Source organism: Gavialis gangeticus, unplaced genomic scaffold (genome assembly GCF_001723915.1).
Source record: "Gavialis gangeticus isolate Ggan-Ray unplaced genomic scaffold, GavGan_comp1, whole genome shotgun sequence".
Taxonomy (NCBI): domain Eukaryota; kingdom Metazoa; phylum Chordata; order Crocodylia; family Gavialidae; genus Gavialis; species Gavialis gangeticus.
Genome location: NW_017729034.1, coordinates 11247719 through 11265024, shown reverse-complemented (window position 1 = coordinate 11265024; position 17306 = coordinate 11247719). Strand labels below are relative to the sequence as shown.

The window sequence follows — 17306 nt, the reverse complement described above, 5'->3', positions numbered from 1 at the left end:
CAGGCTCTCCTTCCCCCTCCCCGCCAATCTCCGCTCCCCCCCGTTGTCCTGCCTCTGCTCCCCCTTCTCTCCTCCTTGCCCCCACCTGCCAGCCTCTGCTCCCCCCTCACCTTTGCTCCTTGCCAGCAGGCCCAATCCCTATTCTCACTTGAGACACTGAGCATAGCCCCAGCCCAGCCTCTGTAGCAGCCACCCAGGCTTTGTGCCACTGGGACAGGCTGGGGCCGTGCCTAGTGCCCCAGGCTACAGCACTGACAGAGCCTGCTATTGTGGAGCAAGGGTAAGTGGGGGGAAGGAAAGAGGGGCAGGAAGGGGAGCGGAGGCTGTATGCAGGGGGACATGTGAGAAGAGGCTACACAGTGGTGATTGATGAGGCAGAAGCTCTTCCTGAGTGAACAAATTAGATCCCATGGGCCCAAATCAACTGTAATTTAAGGGCTTACAAGAGCAGTGAGTTTGGGTAGGCAAAAAGAAACAAGTTTGGGTTTCCCCTTTAGTGGGCAGAGGAAAAAAATAGAGGACTGACAGGATTTTTCCTGCTTATTGGCTTGTTAAATGGCTATTGCTGGTGTGCAGCAACCCACTTGCTCACCACTTGTTTCTTCTAGGCCACATAAAAATAGCCCTACTGCAAATCAGTGTCACACTGAATAACAATGCAAAAACAAGGAATACCCATCTCACTGAAGAAAGGACTGAAAATTAAAGGCGGCTGAAGATGGGGTTAAAACCTCAAAAAAAGATACTTCCTGCATCTTTCTGGCTACATATTGCAACAGAAACAAAAATTAGAAGCAGAATCTCTTATAGTATTTTATCTCACAATAGGAAGCAAAGAACTATCTTTTATTTTTCAAGTTACCATGGGTGACATTCTGTTCTTTTCTAGTCATCTAGGTATCCAGATTTTTGTGGTCTACAGGTCATTTTTTGGACATCTAAGTCCTCAAAAGCCATTTGCACACAAATTGGCATGCTATTCCTGGGCATGTTGCCCTATGCATATGGATGACTACACATGACTACATGGCTCAGGCATGCCCCTTATGGATGCCTAGCTGCTTCAGATGCCCAGAAATGGAGTCAGGCCAAACCCATGACTGCTGGAAAAATCACACATGTCCATGTCTTTCTCTTCTACTCCAAGAGCTAAATAACTGGGACACTCACTTGGGAAGCTGGAAATCCTGGGTTCTCTTCTAAAGGGTGTTTGAGAACCAGGGCTGCTTTCACTTCCTAGCACAACACTCTAGTCACCCCAGCTTTAGTACTTACAGCCATCTCTGGCACTCCTCTTTCAGCTGAATCATTTACAAGGCTATTGGAAAACAATGGAAGGCAGCATAAGGAAAAGCTTCTTCCTCATCAAGTATCAAAGGTAATGGCTAGAAGTCAGAGACCCTTCCTTTCCAGGCTATCAGACACCTCTCTGATTCATACAGGCTCTGCTTTGCACTTTTCCTCCTGGGTCTGTATAACTCCTGCTTGTGCCTGCCTGGGGGGGTGACTTCAAAAGGAACATAGGAAAAGGGCATGGATGACAGCTGACTTGACAAGATGCAATGGCTAGAGTGTTGTACTGAGAAATCAGAGATAGCATGGGTCAAACCTGGGGGGAGGCAGGCGGGGGGAGAGCAGAACCTCTGCTCTCCTAAGTGACTGCCCTAACCACAAGCTTATTTGGGGATAAGGATGGGAATCTGAACTCCCCCTCCTCTATTTGTTTCTAAAACGTATGACTAGTTTGGGCAAATATATAGCCACATACACAGGACTATGCATATAGCAGTAATGTCAACCTGTGTATAAAGTAGCATTTTTGGGACTCAGCCATGCAAATGACTAAATACAATCACCTAAACAACCAGAAAAGTACTGAGTGCATCCCCAAATGTTTTGTAGCTGCATATTTAATAAGGCTTTATTTAAAACATCCGAGTTTTTCTTTACCTGAATGAGTTTGCCTTCTCTTAATTGTAATACTACTAGAAAATTAAACTAGTGATGCAGATGCCTTTCTGTTTTTCTTTTTAAAATGTTCCGTTTACAGCTACGGCATTATTTTATAGAGGGCCTAGAATGCATTGGTAATGTAATGAGTTCAAATCTTGATTGATGCTACAATTCTTAAATGTGGGGGGGGGGTTGTTTGTTTTTGGGTTTTTTTGCTGGACAAAGGCAGTATATTGAAAATGACTGATGATCAAAAATTTTATTTTATTTTTTACAGTTTCCATCAATTAATATCATGCAGTTTTATTGGAGACCAGCTATTATCATTTGCTATGCTTCAGTAGACAGGGACTTTGTGATTAATGTTCCCTGTTTCCTTGCAATCTGTATTCTCTCTTCTTGCTAACATGCCACTTAATGAAGTAAATTTCAACATTGGCATTACCAGCTCTCTTTATTTTTGATTTATTGGCTTAATGCCCAGAGTTTAATATGACAGAAGGAAAACGTATCTGAAATCACTGGATCCTATTCTATTCAGAATTGCCATGGGCTTGAATAGCATAGGGACAATGTAAAAATAAATTCTAGTTATAAAGATCTGTCATTTAATGCAATGGATGGGTTGCTTATTTTTTGTCTTTGACACAATAGTTCTCAAATCATGAATTGACATTCCAATAAAAACTGTGGGATGGAGCAGAATAGGGATTGTGGGAGGTCATACAAAATATATAGTATTTTGAAAAAAAACCCTATTGAGCTTAAAATGCAATAGAAATACATACAGGAAACTAGTGTGCCTCTCTAAAATACAATTGTTCCCTGTTGAAATCCCCCTGCTAGTAGAGTGATGTAGACTACTTGAGATTTCTAGAGGCTTTGCTAATAAAACAGTATGAAAGTTTTATCTGTATCAGTGTCTAGACATACCTCAGAGTACAGTAAAAAGATTAAAATTAACAGAATTAATGAAGAACATGAATTACAAGACCCAAATACACATGTAGGCCCCATCAAAGTTGAACTGCAAACCTGTCATTTGTAATTACTAAGGACCAGGGGCATTGCTGAGTCTGATACAACAGTGACTTTATATATTTTATACCCTTTGTTCCAACTCAGATCCACTGAAGGAATACTTTGGAAATGTAAATGATTTTATGAACAGGATCACAGTAAGTTGTTCCAATGCTGTCCCAGAAAGAAAATGTGGTAATGTAATGAAAGTGCACAGCATGTATGTTTACATGATTCAAAAGAACAGGGTATCACATGTTGACAAGTCGTGCTGCTGAAAGTATTGAAGCTGTTGAATTTGCTGCAAATTTTTTAAACCCAGCACTTTTTGCAGGGAAAACTTGAAACCTTAAAATAAATCAATCTAGAAGACCTGTTAATAATCCTGCCAGCGGAGGTGGATGAAAGATGACAATTCTAGTTTGACTTTTGAGATTTTAAACTATTTGTTGCACACTGGAATGAAAACAAACCCTTTGAAACATTTTTGCAAAATGAAATTTTACTGAAACACCTGTTTTCTGATTGAAAAAGATCAAGTTTTCTATTTGTCTCTGGAACAAACCAGAATCCATGCTAGATGTTAAAACTCCTTCTGGTTGATAAAAAAAACCAAAACTAAAATATATTTATCTCTACAAAATATTTTGGCTTGGCAAAATACAATATTTTGACAGAAAACATTCAACTGAAAATGACCGGCATTACAGCAACATTAACAAAAGTGCCTACTGGCATTTATTCAGTATCTTTATGAAACACACACTGTGTAAAGTATTTACCATTGCAGGAACTCTTATCTTTTCCTGAATAAGAGACATAGTATCAACAGTTACAGTGCCTAAAGCACTTAAGTTGAAAATGGTGCCTTTATCAAACAGCATTGTTTCATTCAGTGGTAGCAACACAGCAGGAGATTTCTAAGAGCAATTGCTTTAAAATTCAGAAAAAGCTATTTAGTAACTCAGCAGAAGTCTACAATCTACAGTTTCTAAGTTTTTATAAGGTATATTATTGATACATTTTGTCCTTTTATAAGACTATGACAGGACACAACCAGTGAAAGCTCATTTGAGACCCTATAGGAAATGGTAAAATATAGCATGACCAAAATGCTAGCCCTATGCCTGTTCTGCTCCACTGACAAGGGCTTGGAGCTCTGAAAAGGTGCTGACTACTGGGCATGTTTTCACTTTTCACTTCAATTAAGATTAGGTTGCATGGTGGTAAAAATGCCAGCAGCTCATCTGTTTTGCTCTGATGATTAGGATTGTACTGGTTGCAGTACAACCATGACGCATTTAAAGAAAAGACGTAGCAATAATTTGAGTCTTGGGGATGCAGACAGACATAACATTTGAACCATTCTAAGAACGTCACTGATTGGGAACCAGTTCACAATTGGCCCTGGACAGAAGTGTCCACAGGTACCCTGCCAAGGGCTCTAGGCAGAACTGTGGAACCCTTAGCTTTAGGACTGCATTGTTGCCCAAATGCTATGAAGGGGTGGTATACAGTACGTAGACCATCATGCCTTCCAGGCATCAGGGTCAGGAGTTTCCCCAGGATTCCTCTAGAGAAGAAGACTAGGATTGGGGCAGAGATCCTTGGGTCCAATAAAACCTACACTGAAAAAAGTGGGGTGGTGCATGTGGTGGCAGCACATGCCACCCAAAATCAGAGTGGCAAGGTTGCCAGGCGCTGGGGGGCTGTGGCCCCTTTCTTGTGGTTCCCCCAGGGACTGGGTGCTCTGCCCCTTTTCCCCCCCACCCCAAGATCTTCCTGACCTTTCCAACCCCTATCCTGAAAAGCCACCTTGTCAAGTTCACCTCCCTACTAAGGATCCTGGGTGACAGGGTCCCATGCTCAATTGGGAGTGGGGGAGGAGTTGGAAGGGTTGCCAAGTGTTTCTTGCCCCAACCCATACCCCATGCCTCAGTTTCCCTGCATGCCTCACCTGCACAGCCCATGCCTGTTCTTGCTTGCTAATTCACTAAATGCGGAGTGTGGAATTGACAGCCACTCTGTGCTACTAAGTGTTCATTGTGCAATGATTCGGTGTCACCCCCCTCCATGCAGCAACTGACAAGTGTTTACTGTTACAGACACAGCTACACATCTACCACAAGTAGGGGGCCACAATGCCCCTTCCCTCTCTAAATCTGGTTACACGCAACCCCAAATAAGCCTGGGACCCCTGCCCAAGGTCCCTAGCAGGGAAGTGAAACAGAAGGGTTTTCTGCTTCCCCAGGCCTGAGAATTGGCATCTCCGTAGGCAATGCGCCTTCAGGTCCTGGTTACATCCCAGAGCAGCCCTCATTGCCCTGCATCGGTTTGGGAGTGGGGAGGAAGTGTTGAGGAGTGGTTTAGTTTGGGATTCCAAACACTAGGTCCGTATCTGCACATAACACTGAACAAGTTCAAAGAAGACTGGCTCAAAATAGTACTTGATTTTCCCAGTGTGCTTTTTAACTTCCAGTGTGCCAGAAAGTTTATGCCAGTCTGAAGTAGCATATCTGTCCAGACCCTTAGGTCATGTCCAGATGAGCACAGACAGGCAGTATGTGACACTGCAGGCCCATTGGTGGCACCACACACAGCACATGCAGGCTTTTCCTACACTGATACCTTGGGAGGGGCGGGGGGGAGAAGGGAGTGTTTGACCTCAGGAGATCCTGGGGCTAAATAAAACCACACTGAAAAAAAGTGGGGTGATGCATGTGGCAGCAGCACACACCACCTAAATCGGAGCCTGGTTAGCCAGAACCATGCTCCAGCTGCCAGCTAGGCTTCCTACCATGGCTCCAGCCCTAGGAGGCCCCCAGGGCCCCAGGTAAGGCTGCTGGGGCCAGCACAGTTTCTGGCTCCAGCCTTCCCTACCCCACCCCGGGTAACCTGCAGTGTGCCAGAGCATGCATGGCACAGGCATTCCCCAGGGACAAGTAGAAGTGGCACAAGGTGTACCCCTTGGGGTTTAAAGCATCTTTGGTGCTAGTGACAGACATTACACACAAACTGAGTTAAATGATCAGAAACTGGTTTAAACCTGTAACAGACCACATAAACCAGTTTCAAAATGGCTGAAACTGGTTTTAGATAAACCTAGTTGAATGTAGTATCAGACTTAACTGATTTGGCTCACACCAGTTATGCAATTTCTGCCCCTGTCCCCTTCCTGCTTTAAGTTAAATCAGAGTCCCCCAGCATCCTGGACGCTTTGCAGTGCTGGACTGGGCTGGGCTGGGCTGGGCTAGGCTATGCTCTCTGCTCCAGAGAACAGGATTGGCCCTGCCCCTCTGCTCCCTGGCCAGAGCTCCATCCCAAAAAAGCTGTTTAGGAAGACCTTGAACTAATGAGAGAGGCTTTTGTTTTGCTGATGGGCTGATAAGCACTATGGTTTTATCAGCCCCCTGCTGGTTTGCAGCCCTGTCAGGTTTGCAGACAGGTAGAGGGAAATTGAAAGCGAGTGGGGAAAACCTGGGACTGCAGGCAGGGTTGGGGTTTACACCCCTCCCTAATCAGAGCATCCTGCTGGGGCCTAGCTACACCATCCTTCAGCTCAGCACTCTGGAAGTGATGGGAGGGCTGCTGTAGTGACCCCCTAGCTTCTAGCCTGAGCCACTACAGGCATGTGCCTGCATTTCTGGAATGAAAAAGAAATGTCTCTCCACCTCCAAAATCAGTTCAAGCGTTGCAGGTTAGACTAACCTGCAAAGATTGAATCAATTCAGGCTCAGGCTTTATAAATGTCTGTCCCTAGCCTATGAGCATAGTTATAGAGGATAATCTTTCAGTCTTGCAGTACGATTTAGCTATATTAAAACTGTATCATCTATGACTCAGATGGGGTGAAAATGCAAAGACTCAAACTGCATTATCTGCCCAGTTGGGGTATGCATATTGATAGTCTCTAAAATAAGGAGTGGATAGTTTTTCCTTGTCCTGCTTAGATATGAATTGTATGGACTGAACTTCAGAGCGATACAGAATAAAACTACTGTCCTTTCTTTGGTATAACCAATACCTCTAAGGTTAAAGAACTGAAAGTTAAAGGTATAATCTTTTTTTAAAAGTTGCCAGGCCCTGCATTATAAAATTTTGGTAGTTAGCTTAATCCTGGTGTTTCTTATAAAGCAGTAGTTGAAACGAGCTTCTATTGACTGACATGCCCACGTCCATAATGTTAAAGAAATGTAAGATTAATGAGAATGACTCATAAAAAGAATAACGCAAAGCACTCTATTCTTTCCTGGGCATTTACACGTCCAAAGAAATTCTCTTCCTGGACAGACATGGATACAACATAAAAACTGGCAACTACACAGAAAACTTTCCAATTTTTACCCTCACAATAATTCAGGCACTCACATGGAAGGCCAAAGGTCCTGGTTTTTAGGGCCCTCTCTCCTAGATTGAGTTTGAACCAGGACCTCTCACTTCCCAGCACAGCACAATCCTGCCTTGTGTTAGGACTGTGTGCCACATGCCCATCCCATGTTCACTTCAAAGTAATGACCTGAGGGGAAATATATTGTGTGTCCAGGCCCTAACTGTAAGTTTTACTATCATCATTAAACTGTATTGTTAAACTGTTACTTCCACTGTACTGAATATTTAAAAAACCTGGGTCAAACTGATTCTAGCTGTTAACTTGATTGATTTAGGTAGAAATAACCATGGATGAATTTGGACCACTGCCATTAATTTCCTTTTCCTATTACATTCATGTTTTCTCTCTAGATCTAAGCAAATAAGACACAGTAGCTTAAACATTGTTTAAACACCATGTACTACTTCTATTATCATTTTCCATGTTAAAAAAACCCAACCGTCAAGCAGTCATAAATAAATCTAGAAATACATAAAGGTTTTTTGAGATTCATTTATATATTATTTAGTGGTACGTGATTTTAGGAGGCAATAGAGATAGCATATTCCCAAGCTCCTTTCTTTACAAGGGGAGCATTTAAAATACAATTTACTTCTTTTATTTGTCTCTCTAATGCAAAGTGTATTGCTTTCACACTATACCAACCATTACTCATTTCATTGGCAAGCTAAAATGCCATGACTGGGCCTAGGGTGATTATACATTGAATTATGGTATTGTTGCTCTGTCTAATGCAGGGGTGAGCAATTATTTCAGTTGGAGGGCCATTTAATGAGTTTTGGTAAGCTATTGAGGGCTGCATATATAAAACCTTTCACAATATATCATTTTAACAAATTCTACATAAAAACATCATATACTAAAACTCAAACATCTACTATATTTTAATTTTATTTCAAAAAGTAATTTGCACTGATCTATGGTTTTTTGAGTAACTATATAAAGCCAATTGTATAATAGCTCAAAATACAGTCTTATTCTTCTATATAGAGTGTGTGGGCGTGTGAGGGAGGTTGATGAGGGGGGCTGGTTTGGGCGGGGGGAAGCTGTCCATTCATTAGGTTCTGGGGGCTGGCTGGCATGGGGGGAGGGAACGGGAGCATGCAGCAGAGCTCACCAGGGTGTAGTGCAGGAGAGTTCTGCTCCCCCACCCCAGCCGATCCACAGCTGCCCACATGGCACTTGGTGTGGGGCCAAGCCCCATCCTCTCCTACCCACTCTGCCTGCCTAGCACAATGAACAGCCACCTGCAGGCGGCAGAGTAGGTGGAAGGTGGGTGGGAGCTGGAGCTAGAGCCCTATATATTGAGGCAGGAACCACGTGGCTGCAGCTTCCTCCCTGTCCAGAGTAGCGCAGAGGCAGGAGGAGGATCAGCAGGGGGTTAGAATACCAAGCAGCACTCTGGTGGCTCCAGGCACACTGGGAGCAGCCCTGCTGGGAAGCTGTGTGCTGCCCTGGGTAGGAGTGCAAGGTGGGCTGTCCCAGGCAAGGCTCAGCCCCATGTGGGGGCAGCTGCAGGCTGGATCCAATCAATTGGTGGGTTCCCAACCACAGGCTGGATCCAATCAGTTGGCAGGCTGGATCCAGCCTGCAGGCCATATTTTACCCAACCCTAGTCTAATGACATCCAACCAATTAGCTGGAAAGACATTACACATAAAGTGGCTTAAGTGATCAAAACTGGTTTAAGCCTGTAACAAAACAGACATTCAGTGCACATAAACCAGTTTCAAAGTGGCTGAAACCAGTTTGAGATAAACCTGGTTGAATGTAGCATCAGACTTAACTGATTTGGCTCAAATTGGGTTATGCAATGTCTGTCCCAGACCCCTTGCTGGTTTAAGATGAACCAGACACCCCCAGCATCCCAGCATGCTCTCTGGGTTGGGAGGAGCTCTTTGCTCCAGCCCAGCCAGGCTGGCCCCACCCCTCTGTTCCCCAGCCTGAGCAGAGACAGGGAGGGGCAAGGGTCTTGCCAGAAAGGGGTTTAATTCCCACCACCCTGTGCCACCAGCAGGGACCTGAACAGCGTCTGCCAGTTGCTCTCCACTCCATCTGCAGCACCATGGCCCTTGAGGCAGAAGGGGGCAGGGAGGAGAGCTAGTTTGCCCTGTACCACCACTGGCAGCTGGGTCTGTCAGCTATCACTGCAACGCTCACTCCCTGCCCAGAACAGGCCTCTGGCTGTCCCCTTGTTGGAGGCCAGAGGGAGGAGGAATAACTCCCGTCTGTGCCCCCCACCCCAGGGGCCCTGCCTGGCCATGCTCCTGCAGCGCTGCTGCGCTTCACAGCAGCTCTGCTGGCCCCACAGCAAGGCCCCTCACCAGGAAGGGGCTCGCACTTTGTGGAGCCATGATGGGCTACTGCCCATCACCTCACTCACTGCTTGCTGCTCCAGTTGCTGGGCAGGGTGGGTCCTGGCCTGCACTGCTCATTCTGTGCTGGGGCAAGTCCCCTCCCAGCAAGAGGGGGCTTATTCCACCACTGGCCCCAAGCACTTGCAGTCCTGGAGGGGTTAACTTGCAGCCCCAGCTCCCAGCTGGTGGCTGCTCCCCACCACTATTCCCCCCTGAGCTTCACCTGTGGCCAGGCTGGACAGACCCCACTGTGGTGTCAGCGGCTGTATTAGCCCCCTCCCGCTGTGAGGGGCTTTTCCCTGGCAAGGTGCCCCCTGTCTGCCCAGCATCAGTGGGGGAAGTGGCATGGAGTTGTGCCCCCTGCTGCTCCCAGGTGGGCAGAGGGCATGCAGCCAGCACAGGGTTCCTGAAGGAAATGCAGCAGGGAGGGGAGCCCTGAGCCTGCAGTGGAGAACCTGCATCCCCCCTCCTGCCACCCTCTCCCACTCCACTCTTGTCCAACCATGGTGTTAGGGGTGGGGGTAGGGGGCGGCAGGCATGTGTCCCACCTTCCCCTTTTGAAAAGGTGGTCACCCTAGTAAGTGGGCCATAATTTCATTTGTGCAGCTAAGCCCCATAAATGCTACTTGCCTTTCTAAAGTTGGACTTGAACTTAGGCTCACATGTTTTTATCCTTTAATTGTTTTTGCTGGGCATAAGCATGGAGAAAGCCAATGCATTAGGGGAGATTTGGATATTATTCATACTTCCTTGATGCTTGCCAGATAGCAGACGTTAAGTTCATCACTATTTAATGTAAAACTACAGTTAGAAAATTAGAAACAAAACATACACAATTATTTGTAATTCATTAATGTGACACCCATGTAGGAAAGGGACAGGATAGAAAAGCTTTTGACAACCTTTAGTGCAGTAAACTTAAATATAAAAAATTAAGTCAGAAAACTATGGCAATATAGTAGAGCTTTCAACAACAACAAAAGAACTGTTGTTCTGAAGCATCTGTTTATTCAAAAAAAATGGACTTTGTTACTGGGAATGATAGTGTATCAGTGGACCAGGACACCTGCTGCCAGTATATAGACAGCAAACATGTATTCCCTTAATGGCATAGTAGATTATGTCAGTTACTTAAAATACAAAACTCTGATGTATTCCTGCACCTTGCATTTAGTCTACAATACATTAACAGCAACACATTTTATCATACATTAATGAGAAGATTAAACATGTATATACACAAAAGCTTTTAGTTTTATGCTGAGCCTCCCATGCTCCAAAGAGTTCAAATTACAAAGCATTTAGCTAATTATTATTAGGGAAAGAAGGTTACAGAACATTATGGCAGCTATTATGTTCTTGTCCAAGCTCATATACACTGGATCACATTATACTGAAATGGATAACAGGTTAATCCCTGTTTGTCTTATATGAGGATAACAAGGAACAATTTGGAACATGCCTATCCAACTGGTGGCCTGCTGGCTTTGTATGGCTCCCAAGAGATTGAACTACAGCCCCTGGGCTCCTGGTCTGGACCCTGCTCCCCGTTTTGCTCTTTCTGCTGCCCCTGCAATACCTAGGCTCCCCTCCCTCCTCCCGCTTCCACTGCCTGCCCCAACCCCTGGGGGCCCATGAAGTGCGACGTGGTGGTTAGGGACCGCACTGCCCAATGGGGGCCCACACAATGCAGTCCCCTAAACTTTCAGTACAGTGACACAGAACTGACAGAAAATGTGTGTTGCAAAAATGAAACTGAAAGTGTAATTCAGTTGGAGGTACTCCACCATTACTAATGCCAATTTATGCAGAAGAAAGGAACTGATTGGACTCTCAGAACCCAGGCTATGTTTGAGATGCTGGCTGTTAGAAACCTCTCTCTACTTGTATATTGAGCCAATTTAATTCTGCACCCCTTAGAGACAGTAATAAATATAAAGCCCACACTGCCATTTGAAAGAACTGCTTTTCAGACAACTGCTACACTTTAAAATTGTACTAACTTCTCAATTTGGATCATTATTTGCTGCTACTATATGCTGTAATGAATTCACAGCTATGTCAAAATCACAAGGGTGAGATGCACAGAAGGGTTTAGGTGCTAGAAATAGGAGATTAGCTACCCAAGTTCAAAACTGGTCTGAAAAATCCTATACAGCATCCATCCCAATTGCTAGATGTCCCTAGGTGCCTACATTCCTGCTTTTTCCTATGTGTAGAACCACCCAGCCTGAGCAGCTGGTGTGTATGTCCAGCTTAAACCCCACTGGGATTCAGAAACTAGGCAAAGTACTGCTTCAGTTCCCTGGAGGGTCCAGTCCTCCTGCTGCACATCTACAGCACACCCATAGCACTGAGTTCAGCAAAAAGCATAGTAGTAGCTACAGCCACTTGGCACGCAAGAAGGACAATAGCAGCAGCAGTGGTAGCTCCAGGCACTGGTTCCAGGATTTCACATTAGTCAGTCAGTGGATAAAAAATAAAAAATGCTTAGAGCAGGACCTGGAACCCAGGACCCCAGTCTAGTACTTTAGCAAGTACTAAATGACTGGACGGTACCCACTGGTACTGCGCAGTCCTGGCAGCGCGCAGGTCATTACTAAATCTACTGCACAGTAGCAGCGTCATCATGGTTAGTGCCTGCTCATGTTATGTCACTGTACCTTGCCTCTTCAGCGATGTAGCCTCTCAGGTAGACACGCTCAATGAATCTCAAAACACCCATAGCCTTAGCATTTCCCATTGATTAACTTGAGGCACCTCCCCACCCAGACTGACATGAGAATCTTAAATCTGTCCTGCTCATGCACCTAGCTTTCCGCATACACAGTATAGGGAGTGTAGAGCTTTAGATTCTACTACAAGGGGCAGGAATCTAAAAATTAGGTACTGGGTTTCTTCAGATATGGCCCAGGGTGTTTATGATAATACTTTTTAGTTACTGCAAACTATAGCACCAATGAGTACAGTACATTTTTCAGCATGAATAACTTATGAGACTAACTCTGCAAATCTTATTACTGTGGATTAGTAATTAGTTATGCAAGTATTTCCTTTGTCTATCATGGAACAGTTTTCATGAGGAAGGGCTCTTTCACATGACTAAGCATTTTAGAACTCATACTGTGTAAATACTTAATGGCAAGATGAGTGAGCTGATTTGGATTAACAAATAAATAAATGAACAAACATCAACCATTTTCTATAACTGAACATCTAAGGTCCTGAAATTGTATTAAAATTTCTGACTAGCAGGTCCATTTCAATTAATCCACAGCCAGAAATACCAGAAACTGTTCTGACCTAGTACTATTAAAAACCCCCCCAAAAAACAGACAAGGAAGTACTGCAACAATACCAATGATTAAAAAATCAGGATAATTATATATACTTTTGAAGTATGTTGTCATTTAGCATTTGTATTATTATGATGAAAAAGTACTGTCCGTGACAGGATAAGAATTGTCACATACTTTTTGCTACCCTGTTTTTCACATCTAGAAGCCACTTTTTGCATCTCATCTTTTAGCTTGCAGGTGGCTTGGGACAGGGACTGACATTTTTATGTTTGTAGTGCCTAGCACAACAGGGCTTCCAAAGTACATGGCCTCTAGATGCAACCACAGTATAAATATTAAGCAACAATAATAATACATCTCATGAAAAACTATTCCCAAGCAAAGTCTTAGGAAATCTCAGTTTGCTTCTTCATAATGTAATAATACTAGGAAAGACATACATTGTATGCAGGAATATTGCACAAGATTCTCTTGGGTGCCCAAAGGTATGCACATAAATCCATACATTTAGGCATTCAAAAGTTACCTGAACTTCAGAAACTGAGTACATAATTTCTACCAAAACAGGCATTTTATAACTATACTATAACACAATTTTTGAAGCAAGGAGCTCACAGTCTAAGATGGGGATAGGAAACCTTTTCCAGCTGTGGGCCGGAATGACCCACCCCAGGTCAGGGGCAGGTGGGCAAGTGAATTCCAGCACTTGGCTGTTGCTGCTACTTGTCTCTGCAACAGCATGGGGAGAGTGCCCACAGATGAAGCCACGTACTTCCAAATGCTGCCGAAACCCCATGTTCCTGGGCCAGATGCAGCCTGTAGACCATAGGGTGCCAACCCCTGATCTAAGAAATAAAACACACTTCCTCTGTCTGCTATTTTACGCTAAAGCACAGAAAGTAACCAACTTGTTCAAGATAACATGGGGAGTCTGTGGCAGAGTTGGGAACTGAAACCAGTTCTTTTGAGTGCCAGACCTATTCCTTAATTAAAAAGGCCATTCTTTCTTTCTACCTGCAACTCTTACTGATGTCAGTGTGAGCTGAGTTCTTAGCCTGTCAAAATATATACCCATCTTAATTTAGGTTTTTAAATATGGGCTTAAGTAAGCATATCCAACCAGTGATTTAAACTATTAAATGCCTGGAAAGTAAAACTAATTACTAAAATAAGCCAAATTCTGAATCATCTGAGACCTATTCATCATAATTACATATTTCCTTGTATACAACATACCTGAATATAATACCCACCCTGGTTTTGAAAGGTAAAACAAAGAGAATAAGATTTTTCCAAACTTATGGCTGTATACAGCAGGGACAGAACTTAATATTCAGCTGACTCACCCTCCCTTTCCTGCTTAACTAAAGCTGAAACCCTAACTGCTGCTGAGGACAGGTCTCTGTGGGTAGATCTGTGATTCTGAAAAGAGCTGAAGAATTTCCAGGGCTGTGAAATATGAGAAGAAAGGCCAGGAGCAGCTAGCAGACAGCAGAATTGCCCTAAGAAAGTTTGGTTTGATTAGTGAAACAAAGACCATTACAAAAAAAAGACAATCATTAACACCCACGGAGTGAAGAACAATGGGTCAGTAAATCAACTGATTCCCTCAACTGCCTGAATAGTAATGTTACAACGGCTGTACTATGGAGCAGGAACCAAAGTAGAGGATTTCTACCCCACTCAATACATGCATGCCAATTCTGGGGGATGGGGGGAGCAAGAGTATATACTATATACAAGAAAGTGTGGTATCTTAAATTTCGACTCTGCACCATACTAGTAACATTTGAGTTTTCTCAGTAAATTATAATACATGCCAAATTGGTCAAGAAAAAAAAATCTTGTTTCCACATTCTTACAGGGTGAATACATGCCAAATTGGTCAAGAAAAAAAAATCTTGTTTCCACATTCTTACAGGGTGGAAACAAATACTTTCCTTCCTGCAAGAGCTACTAGATAGAGTGCCAATGGCCAGTGTTATACAGCAGAACAGACTAGAACAATGGGTGTGTGTAGATGAAACAGGGGCCCTAAATTGAAGCGGTGTGCTTTTAAAAACACCACTTCAATTCAGGGCCAAGTAAACCCCCATGTCATATACACCCATGTACTTACCTGCCTCTCCGGCAGCAGGGAGGGGAAGGTAAGCTGCAAGTGCACAGAGCAGTCCCTGGGCTGTGGGGCGGGGGGGCTGGTGCTTCCTTCTGTGGCAGCGGTGGGCCCCGCCCACAGGCACCTAGCTCGGGTGGTCCTGGGGGGCACTGCAGCTGCGGAGGAAAGCACCGGGCCCCCATGCAGCTCAGGCAGGCAGGCAGGCTCCAGGGGGCTGGGGAAAAAAAAGGATCAGGCTCGCTGCTTTTTTTTTTTCTTCGGTGGAACCTGCCTTCCTGGGCTGCTGCCAGGCTGCCTGCATGGGCTTCCTGCACAGTTCCTGAGCCACACAGAGCCCAGTGCTTCGCTCTGCAGCTGTATGGCAGCAAACAAACTCCTTGGAGGAGTTTGCTGCGCACCAAGTCATTTAAGGCATATTACACCTCTGAATGTGCTACAGCACCTGAAATTAACGCGCAATACACTGCCAACGCATGCAAACACGAACACCACTAAAGCAGCGCAAAAGCATTTAACCTGCTTTAAAGTGTTGTGAACACATGCCCCTCGTTTCGGGGCACAGCCTATCATATAGCATTCTTTTCTGGCCTTAAAATCTACTAATCACACCAGTTTGTTTAAGCAGAAAACCATGGACAAACATTTCTAGTGAAAAGCAGAAATGGGCTATTGAGATTTGAGAGTTACTACACTCCAAATCTGGACACTGAGTTGATACATGCCCTGTATAAATTGGATTTTAAGAATCATAATGAAAGAAAAATCTTCAAGACAGACAGCTGCATTACTCAAACAAAACAAAACCATAACACAGATAATTCAGTCAAATTTAACTTGTACGCTTTTAAAACACCTTTCTGTTTTTTCAGGCTCCCTTACCGTTCTCGGTTAAATTTCAGAGAATGAAGAATAGCTGGCCGCTTCTGTCTTAAGTTCCACAAATGGAGTGTGTCATCTGCACTTGCACTGACCAAGGCACCCTAGAGCAAATCAGAGACAGAATATGGTGCAATATGTTATTCATATGCAGATTTTTCGCTTTCAATTATCTGTAAATAGAAAGCTATACAGCATCTGTGAAATAACTGCATTCCTTCTGAAAAAGATATTCTGCAATAAGCAATACTTAACTTTGGCTGATCTTGCACTTATTTAAAATTGTTTAGATTTGAGGTGGCCTGGAAAATAAAATGGGGTATTCCACGATTGACATGAAACTGAATATATTTCTGCCTGTTAAACCAGAAATTGGGGAAGAAGAAAGGATGGATTTGCTTGCAAAGCTGGGTTTAAGGAAAGCAACTGAAAGAAGAGTGTGCTTACCATACTAGCAAAAGGAAATGGGTACAGAACAGAAAATCCAAAATCAGAAATAAGAAAAAGAGAGGTGAAGGTAAGAAAGCAGGGAGACTCAGCCAGAGGAACTGAGAGCAAAGAAACAAAGCAGCAGCTGGAAGTCTGGACTCTCTCCATCCACAGAAAAACAGCATCCTATGGAGGCTGGCATGTCCCTGTAGCCCTCATTGGCAGGAGATGTGCAGACTGGAGAAGCCGGCCTTTCCCCATGTTCACAGCTTTGGTTGGCTGGACAGCTGGCAGGAATTCTACCTCTTGTTCCTATTACTAGGCTCTGTTCTGTTTGGAGGGTAGTGTTCCCATTTCAGGACAGACAACAATCCACCTTTTGTTTTAAAAAACAGGAAGAAGAAATGCCTTAGGCTAGAGAAAGGCTGGCTGTAAGGAAAAAGGAAAAGGGAGAGAGTAGAACCAAAGATTATGGGCCTGGGAAATAAGAAGGAAAATTAAGTTTCTAAATGCAGTGGAGAATGGAAGCAATGGAGGATTAGAAGAAAAAGCAAGAGAGTCAGAAATGTTTGAATATCCAAGAAGTCATGCCAGAAAAGCAGTTAGAGACATGAGACTGGACAAAAGATGAGAGATTAATTAATAAACTTAGATGTGGTAGCCAAACCCATGAAAACAGATAAACATTTAGAAATAGTACAAAAACAAGAGAGAAAACTACAGAGAGAGCACCTTAAGAGAAACACTGAAGACAGGCACAGGTGGAAAGAAAAGGAGCTTTTAAAAGCAATCTGGAGGGAGTAGAAGGTAGGTGATGACCTGGGAAATGGATAATTAAAAACAAAGAGCAGAAAGAAAATGGGGGG

The 17306-nt window shown here is 44.0% G+C and overlaps 1 protein-coding gene across 3 annotated transcripts in view; it reads right to left on the bottom strand.

The window, feature by feature from the left end:
- The window catches only part of STXBP5L (syntaxin binding protein 5 like), a 448370-nt gene that overhangs the window by 283038 nt on the left and 148026 nt on the right, over window positions 1-17306 (bottom strand). For all 3 annotated transcript variants that reach the window (XM_019527059.1, XM_019527060.1, XM_019527061.1), the window contains exon 4: window positions 16015-16115. In XM_019527059.1, the coding sequence (XP_019382604.1) occupies window positions 16015-16115 (101 nt within the window). The remainder of the gene's footprint in view (window positions 1-16014; window positions 16116-17306) is intronic.